This window comes from Coptis chinensis, chromosome 4, assembly GCF_015680905.1.
Source record: "Coptis chinensis isolate HL-2020 chromosome 4, ASM1568090v1, whole genome shotgun sequence".
Lineage (NCBI taxonomy): Eukaryota > Viridiplantae > Streptophyta > Magnoliopsida > Ranunculales > Ranunculaceae > Coptis > Coptis chinensis.
Genome location: NC_141459.1, coordinates 19,730,084 through 19,743,903, shown reverse-complemented (window position 1 = coordinate 19,743,903; position 13,820 = coordinate 19,730,084). Strand labels below are relative to the sequence as shown.

The 13,820-nt window shown below is 36.9% G+C and overlaps 1 protein-coding gene and 2 long non-coding RNA genes across 4 annotated transcripts; 2 read left to right on the top strand and 1 right to left on the bottom strand.

Moving 5' to 3' along the window:
- The first annotated feature begins 2,913 nt into the window (after positions 1–2,913).
- LOC147502432 (F-box protein SKIP23-like) lies at positions 2,914–3,600 on the top strand. The gene has a single exon (XM_086604533.1). The coding sequence runs from the start codon at positions 2,914–2,916 to the stop codon at positions 3,598–3,600; it is 687 nt and encodes a 228-aa protein (XP_086460659.1).
- A 2,565-nt stretch (positions 3,601–6,165) lies between these two features.
- LOC147502431 (uncharacterized) lies at positions 6,166–7,214 on the bottom strand. The gene is made up of 2 exons (XR_015219999.1): positions 6,824–7,214; positions 6,166–6,735 (listed from the first exon to the last, which is right to left on the bottom strand). It is a non-coding gene; the product is annotated as an uncharacterized LOC147502431 (long non-coding RNA).
- A 4,415-nt stretch (positions 7,215–11,629) lies between these two features.
- Positions 11,630–12,363, top strand: LOC147502430 (uncharacterized). Of its 2 annotated transcripts, none has more exons than XR_015219997.1 (2): positions 11,630–11,715; positions 11,986–12,363. It is a non-coding gene; the product is annotated as an uncharacterized LOC147502430 (long non-coding RNA). The 2 variants fall into 2 exon arrangements; XR_015219996.1 differs by having other exon boundaries at positions 11,630–11,740.
- Positions 12,364–13,820: the final 1,457 nt, after the last annotated feature.

Genomic DNA, 13,820 nt, shown 5'->3' with positions numbered 1-13,820 from the left:
GACAGAAACTAAGTCACAAATGCAATTTGAGGATGTATTTGTTGGTGAAGAGGTTGCTGTCGGTAAAGCTCTATCTTTCGATGCGGCATAAACACTCATTAATGTCTATCTGTTTTCCTACTAAGTTGATATTTAATAACATTTTTATATTCTTCAGCCTATAAATTCCACTTTGTAACAAGTTTTGATTTGGTTCAAAAATATTATGTTACCTTTCGAAGTCAAATTTCTTAATTTCATTATTTCTGTTTTCTTTGAAATTCCTTCCAAGTTTAATTATAAATTGTCATTACATCACAAACTCTGACCACATTTATCTGAATTTGTTTGTTATGATTGTACAATTTAAAGGAAAATAAATAAATAAATTTCAACCAAAACCATAGAATTACTAGCAATCTTCCTCCCCGATTTTAGTATTTTTCAATAATTTGTGACTGAAAGTCTGAAGTACTTCGGACAGTATTGTTTGCAGAGATTTTGTCTAGCACGTGCAACGCATGTGCCCATTTACTATTTTTGTTTTCGTGTTTTGCAACACTAATGGAGTTATGACTACCTAGGTGGACTATGACATTTTGTTCAACACAGCTTTCAAATGGTATATATTGTTTCGGATATTTAGCACAAACGAATTGAACTAGATCGATGACAGACTTATTTGGTTCGGCATCCTGGTATTTGCATACCCTTATTTCAGTATGACCACAAACACTTTCAGCTACAGGTATCTTTGGAGATAATAGGTAATATGCTCTCTGGGACATCTATGGCAGGTCCCCATGCAACTGGTGCAGCTGTTTATGTAAAGTCATTTTAAAAATATTATACTCATGGGTTTAGAAGCACTGAATTTGTTTAAACTATTGCCTTGATTCCAAAGCTCAAGTAATCGATGAAGACTTTTGTTGTTTGTTATCTTTATTAGTTGACCAAAGTGATTGTGGGAACCATTCATTGTATGTCATTTTCTTTTATATCTTGAGCTCTACATTCGTTGGGTTTCAATGTCGGCAGGTTAGTTTTTAGCTTTGATTATTCATATATTTGTTAATCGTTATTTATATATTTGTTTTGTTCTCAATACTATGAGCATTTTATAAAAGTGTTTCACCCGATTGCATTTGCAACTCAATATCTTCGTTTACAGTCGGAGCTCCTCAACGGCATATGAGTTTTCCAAAGTAAATATTACTCAGTAAATAGGGATCAAGGGTTTTGATGGTGTTATTTTTTGCTAGACTACCAAAGGTACGACAATGTAGGTAAGTGAAAGGCATATAATCTGGTGTAAATGAATTCAGTGTCAAAGCCACATGACATGCAATTAGAAATGAAGCCGGAAGAAACCGGCAAATATCGGTTTGGGTTATCTATTTTTGTTTATTGATTAGTATGTTATCATGGATTTTTTTTCAATTAAAATTTGGGAATAGTGCTGAATCTGCCCTGTAATTGTTCACGTTAATCACGAGTGTCGGTATGCACTTATGGATCGGAAGTATTGATTACAAAGGTATTTTAGATCATGTTAATTAAGATTATCGTAAAGATTTAATTTTATTTCATGAGCTTTACACACCTTTGTACTATGCAGTTATATATTTGGCAGAAACTCCTACAAGGGGCACTTTAGACTATGTATGGACTGTTTAATCGGGCTGTCAAATGTGATAAGATTGCTAATCATTAGTGAGCGGGCCAACTTTTGAGGGTTTTGACGCGCATTTTTTCGGGCCAGGTTGAGGGCCTGAGGGCCAAATTATCACCCCTCACGGGTTAAAGTGTAACCCGAGTGAAACCAAACAAGGTAAAGCCCAGCCCAGCCCATTTCATTTATTTGTGTTTCCATGTCGGTTTCCGAATCCGAAACTTTAATTAGAAGAAACCGTGTCATAGGATTGCATTCAGAGTAGAAAACGAAATGCCTATTTTTTATTTTTGATCTGTATATATTTAAGTGTTGAAGAGAATTACAGAAGGAGAAAGACTATTCCAAGGGAAAATTGGGAGGCAAGTCGTGTTATTTGGTTTGAGTTTGATCTTCCCAATTGTTTGAGGTACTAGTAAAGCCCTGTTCTATTCTTCCTTAATTTATTATTTATTGTGACCATTTTCCTTCCAGTCCTTTTACTGAATTTCCGAGTTTTTCTTAGAATTATAATGGCCTGTAATTCAGATCAAGGAGATAAAGGCAATTCCTTTATAGAATTTTCAGTTTCAAAACCCTGCCTCTGTAGTGGTTCAGCCCTTAGGTTTTCTGAGGACAAAAATGTGCGTGTCTAATAGTTTCGATTACTTTAGCTCTGTACGAGTTTCAACAAACTTATCAGAAGGATAAACACCATATAAGTATAACAGCCCAACATCTAGTTGATCATAATGATAACTTGACAGGTCTCCCAGTTCCTGACCATGTCAAATTACCTCGTGTTGGAGGTGATTCAATTAATAATCCCGTCTTCCTCGTTCATCCAAAGGATATAAATGTGAACTGGCTGGACCTTCCTGACCACCTTACATCTCTAGTTGCCGAGAAGTTGGTTGGCAATGTTAGGGACCTTATTGTCTTTAGTGCCGTCTGTACATCCTGGCATTCCGTTTATATCCAAAATCTCAAGTTTAGGGACCGTCTACCCGTCAGCTTCCTTATGTCATGCTCCCCACGGAATTTGACCGTGATGATCAGACACCGGTTGCTACAGTATCTCTTCGAATAAGCTTTGCGGTTTCCACTTACGTGTTCCCCAGGACAGGATATGCCATGGTTCCAGTTACGGCTGGCTGGTAACAGTACACGACAATCTTGATGTTTCTCTATTGAATCCCTTCCTGTCAGTTAATAATGAGATCCATCTCCCCCCTTTGTCCACTTTTCAACGCACTGGAAACGATCCACTACATAATCACTACATGATCAAGGCAGTCTTGTCTGCTAATCCGTCACTGAATCCCAACTATGTAGTCGCTGCTATCCATGGCGACCGCAAGGTATTGGCTTTCTGGAGGCCCGGTGACACCGCATGGACTTCCTTGGATATCAAATACAGAGCTTTCAGGGATCTTGTATACTATAGAGATCAATTCTATGTTGTTGATAATGTTGGTGTTATTTTTGCTTTTGACGCGAATCATCCCCACCCCAGACTGTCAGTAGTTTCCCCAAGTGCTCTTGTTGAAGAGTCCAGGTACATTGTTGAATCGTCTGGAGATTTGCTGCAAGTTTTAAGGGATGTGCAGGTGACTGAGGATGATCTAGCCTATTTCACCCGTGGATTCCAAGTTTTTAAGCTACTGGATTCAACTCGGGATGAATGGGTTGAGGTCAAGAGCCTAGACGGACGTGTTCTGTTTCTTGGTGATAATACATCCATGTCTCTCTTGGCTTCAGATTTTCCCGGGTGCAAGCCGGATTGTATCTACTTCACTGATGATTACCATGAAGGTTATTTCGAGAGAGTGTATTTGAAAGAATCGGATGGATGTTGGCCACATGAGATGGGAGTCTTTAACATAAACGATGGGAGCATCGAACCGTTTCACCCAGTGGAGTCGGATATGATCCTTCCCCCTCCTATTTGGATTGAGCCGGCCCTGTAGCACAGTCTTCTGGAGTTCAACTTTTTGCTCCTTCTCTGCTGGACTGCTTGTTTCCCTGTGTAATATCTTATATTTATTGGTTTGTTATTTTTTTCCCCCTAATCTAGTGCGAATTGTCTTCTTTATTGTTGCTGTAATGTTGGTCTACACTTTCTGCATATTTATTCACTTGAACTATTTGTATTACTGGATGTGCGGTTTGCTGATTCATTCAATGGAAAACTGATTATTTTATGTCTATCCATCTCTACTTATTTATTAGCATATAATAGTATTCATGTTTTTCTTTTTTGGAAATTCACATTTATCTGGACAGTCGACAGATGATCAGAGTAGATAGTGTTTGCGTTCGCTTGGGAAGTAGGAAAGTATCCTGTCTAGTTACATTCATTGATTGACATTGTTAACTTTTGAATCAACTTTTTATTTTATGTATGGTTGGCGTATACAGAACCCATTACATGTTTGGTTGGTTGTGCGAAATTCAGGTTTAAGCCGTTGAAATACCTACGTTTACGAAATGAAGTATAGCAAATCCAAGAGAATGAAAGATATACAGTGAATAAACACCAGGAGATGTGAAATTTTTGTCTTCTCTTCATTTTCCATTCTCTCAGGCATTGTATTCTCAAATTTGCTTGAACATTTCTTCTATTTAAGGAAACTTTTATTACTGATCCACCACATTTTTGAAACCGGGTTAAGGAATAAAGTTGTAAGAACAGAAAATGTCAAACCTAAATTGTAAAATGAATGTTGAAGCATCAGTAACCTGGCCGTCCTGCAAGTCAACTATGGTGGCTCTATTCTAACAACTTTTAGGAACCGGAGCAGTATTTAGAAATCATCAATGACAATCTTAAGGTGGCTTTTGCTTGTAGCACTGGTTTAAGAACCATGCAGCGCAGGAATGCATTAAGTTCTGGTGATGGATATTCCAGAATGTGGTAGTCAGTAGTTTTTCGCAGACAGTAATTGGGTGTTGGACTGGACTCTCTGGAATCATCTCCTCCGTTGTCTCTGGTCTAGCAGAAAAAAAACTTCCTATTTTGGACTATGAGAAACCTATTTGATGATGGTTTGGGGGTTTAGCAGAGAATTTATTAGTGGTGTGTTGTTCGTACTTTTTCTCTTCTTCCTGCGAAGTGTATAAACAACGAACCACCCCAAAGAAGAGGCCTCCCTCTATGGGACACACAAAAAGTCCATTGAAACAAAAGTAGGGGATGCCGGACTTGTCGTATGGCCTTCTTGGAATTCAACTAATCAACTTGTCGCTCAATAAGAGTTGCTCTTTCTCTGACAGGCTGCTTATCGCCTTTTGTAACTTGTTATACATGTTGGTGATAAAAGAAATAAAACCTTATTATAATGACTTAATGATATCATTACAATCATCTGTTTTTATACTCATCATTACACACCTAATCAGTTAGTTACAAGTTTGTTATAAAGGACTGATCATTACACCTATTCATTACACATCTGTTTTTATACTTCCTTGCTGATCGAGCTGACATTGACTGAAGTGATTCTGGTTCCTTGCTCTCCAAGCTTTCCTCAATACAGTCTATTACTCTAATACACCCCCTCAAGCCATTGTGATGTAACAATGAGCTTGTTTAGGAGACACCTCCTGAATCTGAAGATTTCTTAACTGAAAGCTGTTTCTGAAGCAGTTCAAATCTGGAAGAACTCAATCCTATAGTAAATACGTCAGCAATTTGATCCTGAGTACAGATATACTGAAGTTTTAGTACTTTGTTTGTGACTTGATATCTGATAAAAGGAAAATCTACTTCTCTGTGCTTTGATCTTCCATGAAACACTGGATTCATTGAAAGTGCAATGGCACTTAAGTTATCACACCAAAGTATTGGTGGCTGATGTAGGAAAATTTGTAGATCTTTGAGAAGAATACATAGCCAGGCAATTTCAGCAGCTGTAGATGCTAAGGATCTATATTCTGCTTCAGTAGAACTTCTTGAAACTGTATTTTGTTTCGTTGAACTCCAAGCAATATGACTAGAACCGAAAAACAGACAAAATCCACTTGTTGATCTTCTGCTAAATGGACAACCAGCCCAGTCAGCATCTGAATATGCTGTAATTGTTTGTGAACCTTTTTGTAAATGAATCCCATGAGTGATTGTACCTTTAAGATACCTGAGTATTCTCTTAACTGCAGCAAGATGAAAAGTTCTGGCTGATGCATAAACTTGTTGGGGTTTAAAACCGATATCAATTGATCCCCACTATACAGATAATTTGTATTTGAACTCACTTCAACTCCAGACAAATTCTAAATATCAACTACAACCTAGCTAACATGTCGAACTCTCTAAACAACTATTAACAACAGATAATAATGTAAAGAAGTAAAATGCATACCACAACTGTCACAACCCAAATTTCTAAACAATTAAAAAAAATGAATATTTGAGATATAAACATCTCAAACATCACTCGGTTCAATTGTCTAAAAACCGAGGCTATGACGGGGTGGATACAACACATGTCAAAACCTAAAACCCACATCATAAAGAATCTTAACAACAAAAAAAATCTCCAAAATTCTCTTTATTACTTTATAAAAAAATCTATCTTCCGTCCCAATAAAACATCAAACCACTCTAAGAATAATAGGTATTCAATATCGTATTTTCATGTCATATGAAAAGAAAACTACGTTATTACATACTTCCAAAAGATCAGACCTAATAAAAATAATTTTCCGGACTGCTCCAGGCAAGAATCCAAATCACACGCTGCGGTTCCACTGCCTTCCACCTATGTTCCCAAGAACACACCCACGTTGCCAAAACAAAGCAAATATGGGTCAGTAAAATGAAATTTGGTGGTATGAGTAGACTAACCACATATAAACATTATCATACTTTAATTATACAACCAATCACTTTATATTTTCTCATAACTTAAAACCGGCCCAATTCAAAACTAAAACTTGGCCTAAAGCCCAAAACTGAAACCGGCCCAAACCAAACAGATTTCGGCCCAAGGCCCAACCGAAATTCACTGTTCATCTTCTCCACCAGTTACCACCACCACCAGCTCGCCACCAATTCCGATCTTCTTCCACCCTCATCCCAGCGGTTCTAACCCTTGCTAAAAACCCTATAACATTAATAAAAGCAAAATCTCAATTCATTTAATCGATAATCCTTCATCAAAACTAAATCTAAATCAATCAGCCATTAACAACCTATTCAAGCCATTCAAGTTTCAGTAGCATCCAAACCATTAACCCACCGTATTCCATTCTTAACAATCAACCATCGAAATAATAGTTTGAAAATTGGTGATCCATAACCTTTACTAAATTCCAACAGTTCTAAGTTAGATATGAATCATGTTATACGTAATGCACTTCCAAGTCAGCCACTACCCAACGGTTTACTAAAGAGCAAATATATTATCAAAAGGTCTTAACCTTAATCATTATCACAACTCCACATTTCTCTCACATGTACAGGTACGAGATACTTCAAGACAAAGGAAGTTAGGAATATAACCAATTCACACAATTAAATAAATAAATTTCATACTACTACAGTACTACTGTAGGGAATATCTAACCATTCCAATGAAACAAAAAGATAAAAACGACAATATATCATCCATGACTGAGTAGATTTTCATCTCTTGGAAAAACTAACTTAAACTATTAACAAATTAATAAAATTAGTTGGTAATCGATTGAAATTTAAAACAAATAAAAATTAGACTACTCACCTTTTCTAAACCGAACAACGAGAAAACCCGAAAGACCGAAGTCGACTATTGCGCGAAACGACGATCTTTCCCGTTCAAAAGATCTTTCCCGTTCAAAACATTTTCTTCTTTCAGTAACTCATTTTTTTTTCTAAAACTCTCGCTATGTTTTTCCCCCGAAAACTCTCGTGAGAAAACTCCCGAAAACAAGGACAACACTTATCTATTTACCTACGGGTTTTTATCCGTAACTGCTGGATATCCTATATCTGTTTTATCTATTTCATTATTATTATCTTTATTATTATTATCTTTATTAGGAAAATAAAAGAATAAAAATACGGGGTGTTATAACAACACAAAGATATACCGTGGTTCGGCCAATGGTGCATACTTCTACAAGAGCTAATCCTTTTATAAAATGGGAAGGAAGATTACAATCACTTCTTTCAGTCCCTCACCTTACTAGATCACTCCTCTATCTTTACAAACTTGTTTCTCTGTAAATGTTATCTCTCAATCTTGATTGCTTTCAAGATTGGGTTTTCTCTCTCTTGTGTTGCCTTGGTTCGTGTTGCTTGTGTGTTAGGTTTTGCCAAAAACCCAAACCTTATATTGCAAACTCGCGGTTTCGCAAAAATAGAAATTCTGATGAAAATAGGCATGGGTGCGGGCGCGCTCTCGGCAAGGCCAATTTCGAGCGTGCGCGCCCTTAAAGTACTAGAAGTTGTCCACGGCATGGGCGCGGGCGCGCCTTGAGCAAAACTAATCTGAGCACGTGCACGCTCAAGCTTCTTCAAGCAAACTAAACTCTTTTTTTCTCCTCATGTGAAGGATAACTCCAACAATCTCCCCCTCTCGAACAGTGAGGGGGGATACTTCTATGCAATTTCCAAATCAACAGGAGGAGTCTGCTACCATTCCAGCGGTAGCACAACAAAAATCAAACTTACCTTTCGGTATGACTTTGGTCATCATATCCGACCCGTTCTTGTCGGTATGGATCTTCTCAATACACAAATGCTTGTCTTCGAATACTTCTCTAATCCAATGATAACGCATTACATGTATGTGCTTGGATCTAGAATGGAAACTTCGGTTCTTGCTCAAATGGATGGCCTAACTCCGGCACATAGAACTACAAACTGTTTCTGCTTTAGCCCTAGTTCATCGAAGAACCTCTTCATCCATAGCATCTCTTTGCAACACCCAGTGGTTGCAATATACTCGGCTTCTGTAGTGGAGAGGGTAACACACTTTTGCAACTTAGATTGCCGAGAAACTGCTCCCCCTGCAAAAGTAACAAGATAACCGGAGGTGGACTTCATCGAGTCAACATCACCTGCCATGTCTGCATCAGTGTAGCCTTCAAGTAAGGGCTTACTTCCACCAAAATACAAACACGATTTGGAAGTGCCCTTGAGATATCTCAATATCCACTTAACACCTTCCTAATGCTCCTTATCCGGATTTGACAGAAATCGGCTTACAACACCAATGGCGAAAGTAATATCCGGTCTTGTACACACCATTGCATATATCAAGTTGCCCACTGCAGATGCATAAGGAATCTTTTCCATCTGACTTTGCTCATGCTTACCCTTTAGACACATCTCTTTGGTCATGCGGAACTAACCACCAAGCGGACAACTGACTGGCTTCGCTTGATCCATGTTGAATCTCTCCAACACCTTCTCAATGTAGCTTTCTTGAGAAAGTCACAACTTCCCACTCTTTCTGTCACGAGTGATCCGCATCCCAAATATCTGCTTTCACTACAACAGAAGGGGTTTTTTGCATCGCACACTTTTGCAACGCCAGAAAATTGTTGCTACAGGTCACTTATTGCGACGCCTTTTGGGAGTGCTAAAAGTTTGTGGTGCTATCAGGTTTGGAGTACATGGATTTATTTGTTGCGACGCCCTCTTGCCTGGCAAATAGTTGTAATTATAATTTTGAGAGCAAAAAATGCATTTATTTTATAGGGGATTTATCATTTACAACGTTGTTGTCACGACTAAAGTAAAATTTATTATTTGCCACACTGCGTTCGTTATAACAAGTTTTTACGAATGCAAATTTTCTGCTTGGTATAGTTTTCTTGCGACCATGGTGGTGTTGCTAATGAGTTTTTGTGGGCGGGCTTTTTTAATTGTTGGCGCTGAACCCAAAAACTTGAAAAATTGAAATACCCAAAAACAAACTCTTTTTTACCAAAAAAAAAAAAACAAACTTTCTTTTTTCTTTTTTCAACCGCCGCTCCCATACCCACCTGCAGCGCAACGAGTCTAAACCCTCCTCATGTTCATTGGCAGCTAACACTCTCTCTCTCGATAACTCCATTTCTTATTTTGATTTTGGGTTTCTCCTACCGTCCTACACAGCCGGCCAAGCTTTGATTTTTCAAGCTGGTTCTCTTTACTTGGCTTAATTTATTTTGACTCTCTTTGAATTGTTTCAGGTTGACTTACTTAATTAATTCTACAGGTTGATTAGAAGATGAAATTGCAACTAGGGAAAAAAGTTTGAATCTTCAATTTTTCAGGTTGGGTATTCTTTGATTCAGTATGTTTTTCTTTTTGGTTTACGTCATATGTATTTTTATTTCATCATATGTAGGAGTTACTTTTAGCTTCTTGTTGAAACCACTGACGCATCAAGACTATTGTTGAAATGAAAGACAATTAGTAAGACTAGCCTTGAAAGGATACTAGTGTTTTTCATTTCTTCCAACTTCCAGGTGATGCAAGATTTACTCGATTTTATTTCACTGTAAAAAAAGGTTATGCTAGTACAGTGTTGAGGTGTGAGTTAGAGAAGGTGAAGCTTTTACACGTCACTCAAAGCTTATTTTTACTTTACGTCCAGGGTGGGTATATTGGCTGGCAGTGGGGAACTGTATCCAAGGCCCTGGAATTAATATTCGCACTATCTACTAGGTGGAAATGGTGTTTGTGGTAATGGCTACAAATCGCCAGTACAGTAGACAAATTGTGGGTATTATTGTCAAACACTAAATTTGAAAAGTAAAGCTCATGAGACTGATGAATTTTGAAATGATATGGTCTATTGACACCCATTATTTTGGAAGTGGATATCGTATGAGGAGCTGCATAGGGACTCTTTTCTGCAATGATGGGCCTAGTTTTCTGCGTTGAATTGATTTGTCGTTCTATTGATGGAAGTTTTTCACAGTTCTTGGTTGATTAGACACCCTGAAGCGACTTGGGTTGGGTTAGGACTAGAATTCACTAGCTTGGTTTGTAGCTAACGGTGCGGCTTTGCAAACCAAGTGTGTCAGCCCCTACGTAGTGGAAGCGTTTAGAACTAAAAAAAGTTCCCAATGTTTGGGCACTTTGATTTACATTTTTATGCTAAGCAATTTATCGTATGCATATGAACTTGATTTTTTTTTTATTATGTTTTGAGCTCTCCGTGTCTGTGTCGTAGTAGTTTGATATTCACTAATAGGCCTGGTCAAGAATATTAGCCTTTTGATTAGTTGATTGTTGTATGAGTTGTTGTGTGTGTGTGTGTGTGTTTTTGTAATATCAAATTAAATGATTTTTTTGAGTACCTATGGCTGCTACGCTGTGTGTTGCATCACAAAATTAAACTCTGCAGAGATATGTATTTACTGCAAGTTCAAACAGTTATGAACAAGATCTTTACACTATCTGCAGAGATATATATTTGATCCCAATTATGTGTGTGTGTGTGTGCTTACAGTTGTAGTAACTATATTTGAGTTTGTTGTCCCAAAAAGTTAGTCCATTCTAAATTTTAAGCTCTTAGTAAGTTCCATATTCAAGTAAACGGTGAGGGTTTAGTCATATTAGAATTTAGATATGGCCTATAAGATAAATTTATGAGGATGTCTATGTTGGATATTTCATTTTCGACCAATAAAAAATTATAGTGTCCACATGGTCCAGAGATAAATTTGTGCTTCTACAAGTCAAGTTTCCTTGAGTCCTTTGATCCGAGGTTGTATTATTGAGGCTGGGTGCCCAAGGGCAATGTATAAAATGAAACGGTTAGAGATAATCTATTTGCAGGTTTCTTGAAGGTGATTTTGATGGTGTATGTTATGCAGGTGAGACAAGCTCATATTTGGAGAGCAGAACCTGAGTTACTAATGTCCTCACATGTATTACAGTAAGTCTTATATTCTTATATGGTGTTAGTTTATTTATTATATATATATATTCTGTAGTTTATTATAAATTTGTCAATTAAAAGAATTAATTCAAGTTTCGTGATTTGGTTTATGTTTTTGGTTTTGATATTCTACCAGGGATGAATTACACCATTAAGTGTTGAAATCAGTTCTTATTGTGAATTCTAATGATCGACTGCAAAACAGTCACTAACATTGGTGAGGTACACATAATGCTTTACTACATAGGTATCATCACACTATAATGATTTGTCATAAATTTCTCAATAAATTTTAGATTCTTCTATCAAAATTAAACATGATATATGTGATTATGTGAACCAATCTTTTTGTAGTTGCCTTAATATTTTTAAAGTCTTAATAGTCATTTGGCATATAGCTTTGTTTGTAGTAGATGTTAGCTAGATATTAGATAACTATTTGCAGTTAGTTAATCTATAAGATGAACTAAATGATGAGTTCATCCTTTTCAGTCCCTTGGTCAACTTGAATGAGATGAGGATTCTCATGACATTCATGTGCACAAAGACCAACAAGAACAACTCGAGCAAATGTTAAGAGAAAGACTTGTGCATTTCACAATAGAGTTTGTTGGTAAGCTAAGGATTATGTTTTTTCTACTTTGACCTTGATTTATTTATAAATTCTTTGGTTTAGGTCTTTAACTATGTCATTTTTCAAGCACTCTAGCAGTTTTTAGCAAGTGAATCATGGTATGATTAGTTGATTACTACTCCTGGGATCAGTAGAGAGTAGAGTTTGATGTGAAACATTTGTTGTGGAAAATAATTTGAATTGTAATGCTAATGTTCACACATTTTTTTTATTAGATGCAACAATGTTACCGTGCATTACTTACATCAATTCATTTTAGCTTTAGTAATGTATCAGACAAGTGTACTTATGTATCTTTTTCTTAATTTGTTGTTGTACCAGATTGGCATCGGTTGTCGGTAGGTTATTAAAGAAAACTTAGGTGGATGTTGTTTAAATCAGCAATAGGCAGAATGCGACATTTGGGAATTTCACTAAAATCTAGTTTTGAAGATCAAACTTGTTTAATTGATTAGTTTATGGTTTTCAAAATTGTTTGATTCAATGTTTTGGCAAACACTAATGGTTGGATGATTCAAATACTTTTGTAATGATTGATGTTAGTTAATGAAATATATTTTGTTATGATTTGTCAATTGATATGAGGTTGTTATTATTATCTTCATAAATTGCATTGGGCAGGACTATAAATTGAAAGGATTCAAAATATATATAATATAATACGTTATTATATAATATAAATGTAGGAGCAGAGCATTTGAGGTACAATAAAAACAACTTATTCGCCACGTTTTGGGTGTTGGTAATTGCTTAAGCCTTTTGTGACGAACTATATTGTTGCTAAAGGCTTTGGTTTTTGTAACACTACAAAATGTAGCTACAGGTGACCCTTTCGCAACGCCATCAAGTGTGGCTACAAGGAGTTTTTTACAACACCATGGGTGGAAAATAGTTCAAAATATTTTCAAAATTATTTTAGTTTCAAAAATAGAAATAGGGATGAAGAAAAAGTATTAGCAACGATCCATGGTGTCGCAAAAGGCTAGAACCTTTTGCAACGCCATATATTGTGTCGCAAGTTAGTTTTTGTGACCCACTTTTTTGCAGTGCCTTTGCAACGCCTAGTTTGGTGTTGCAATGCTTTTGAGGACTTTTAGTGACGGTATATAGCGCTGCAAATGAGTTTGTCTATTGTAGTGTTTGCTTGACCCAAATTCTTCATCTCAAAGGACTTACTCAAGTCTTTCTTCAACTTGGATATCTTGTTGATGTTCGGGTCAACTATCAGCATATCATCTACATACAACAAGAGCACTATGAAATCCCGGTCTGGAAATTTTTGAACAAACGCACAATGATCGGAAGCAGATTTCTTATATCCTTACTTCGCCATAAATGAATCAAACTTTATGTACCACTGTCTCGGTGCTTGCTTCAACCCATATAAGCTCTTTATCAACTTGCATACTAGGTGCTCCTTGCCTTTGACCTCAAACCCCTCTGGCTGGTCCATGTAGACATCTTCTTCGAGGTCTCCATGAAGAAATAAAGTTGTCTTAACATCTAGCTGCTCAACCTCTAGGTTCATACTTGCGGTCACCCAATACCACCCGGATATAAGTCATCTTCACTACAGGAGAGAAAATCTCATCAAAGTCAATACCTTTTCTCTTACCAAATCCCTTCACAACAAGGCGAGCTTTGTGCCTTGGGTGTGGATTATTCTCCTCATGCTTAACTTTGTAGATCCACT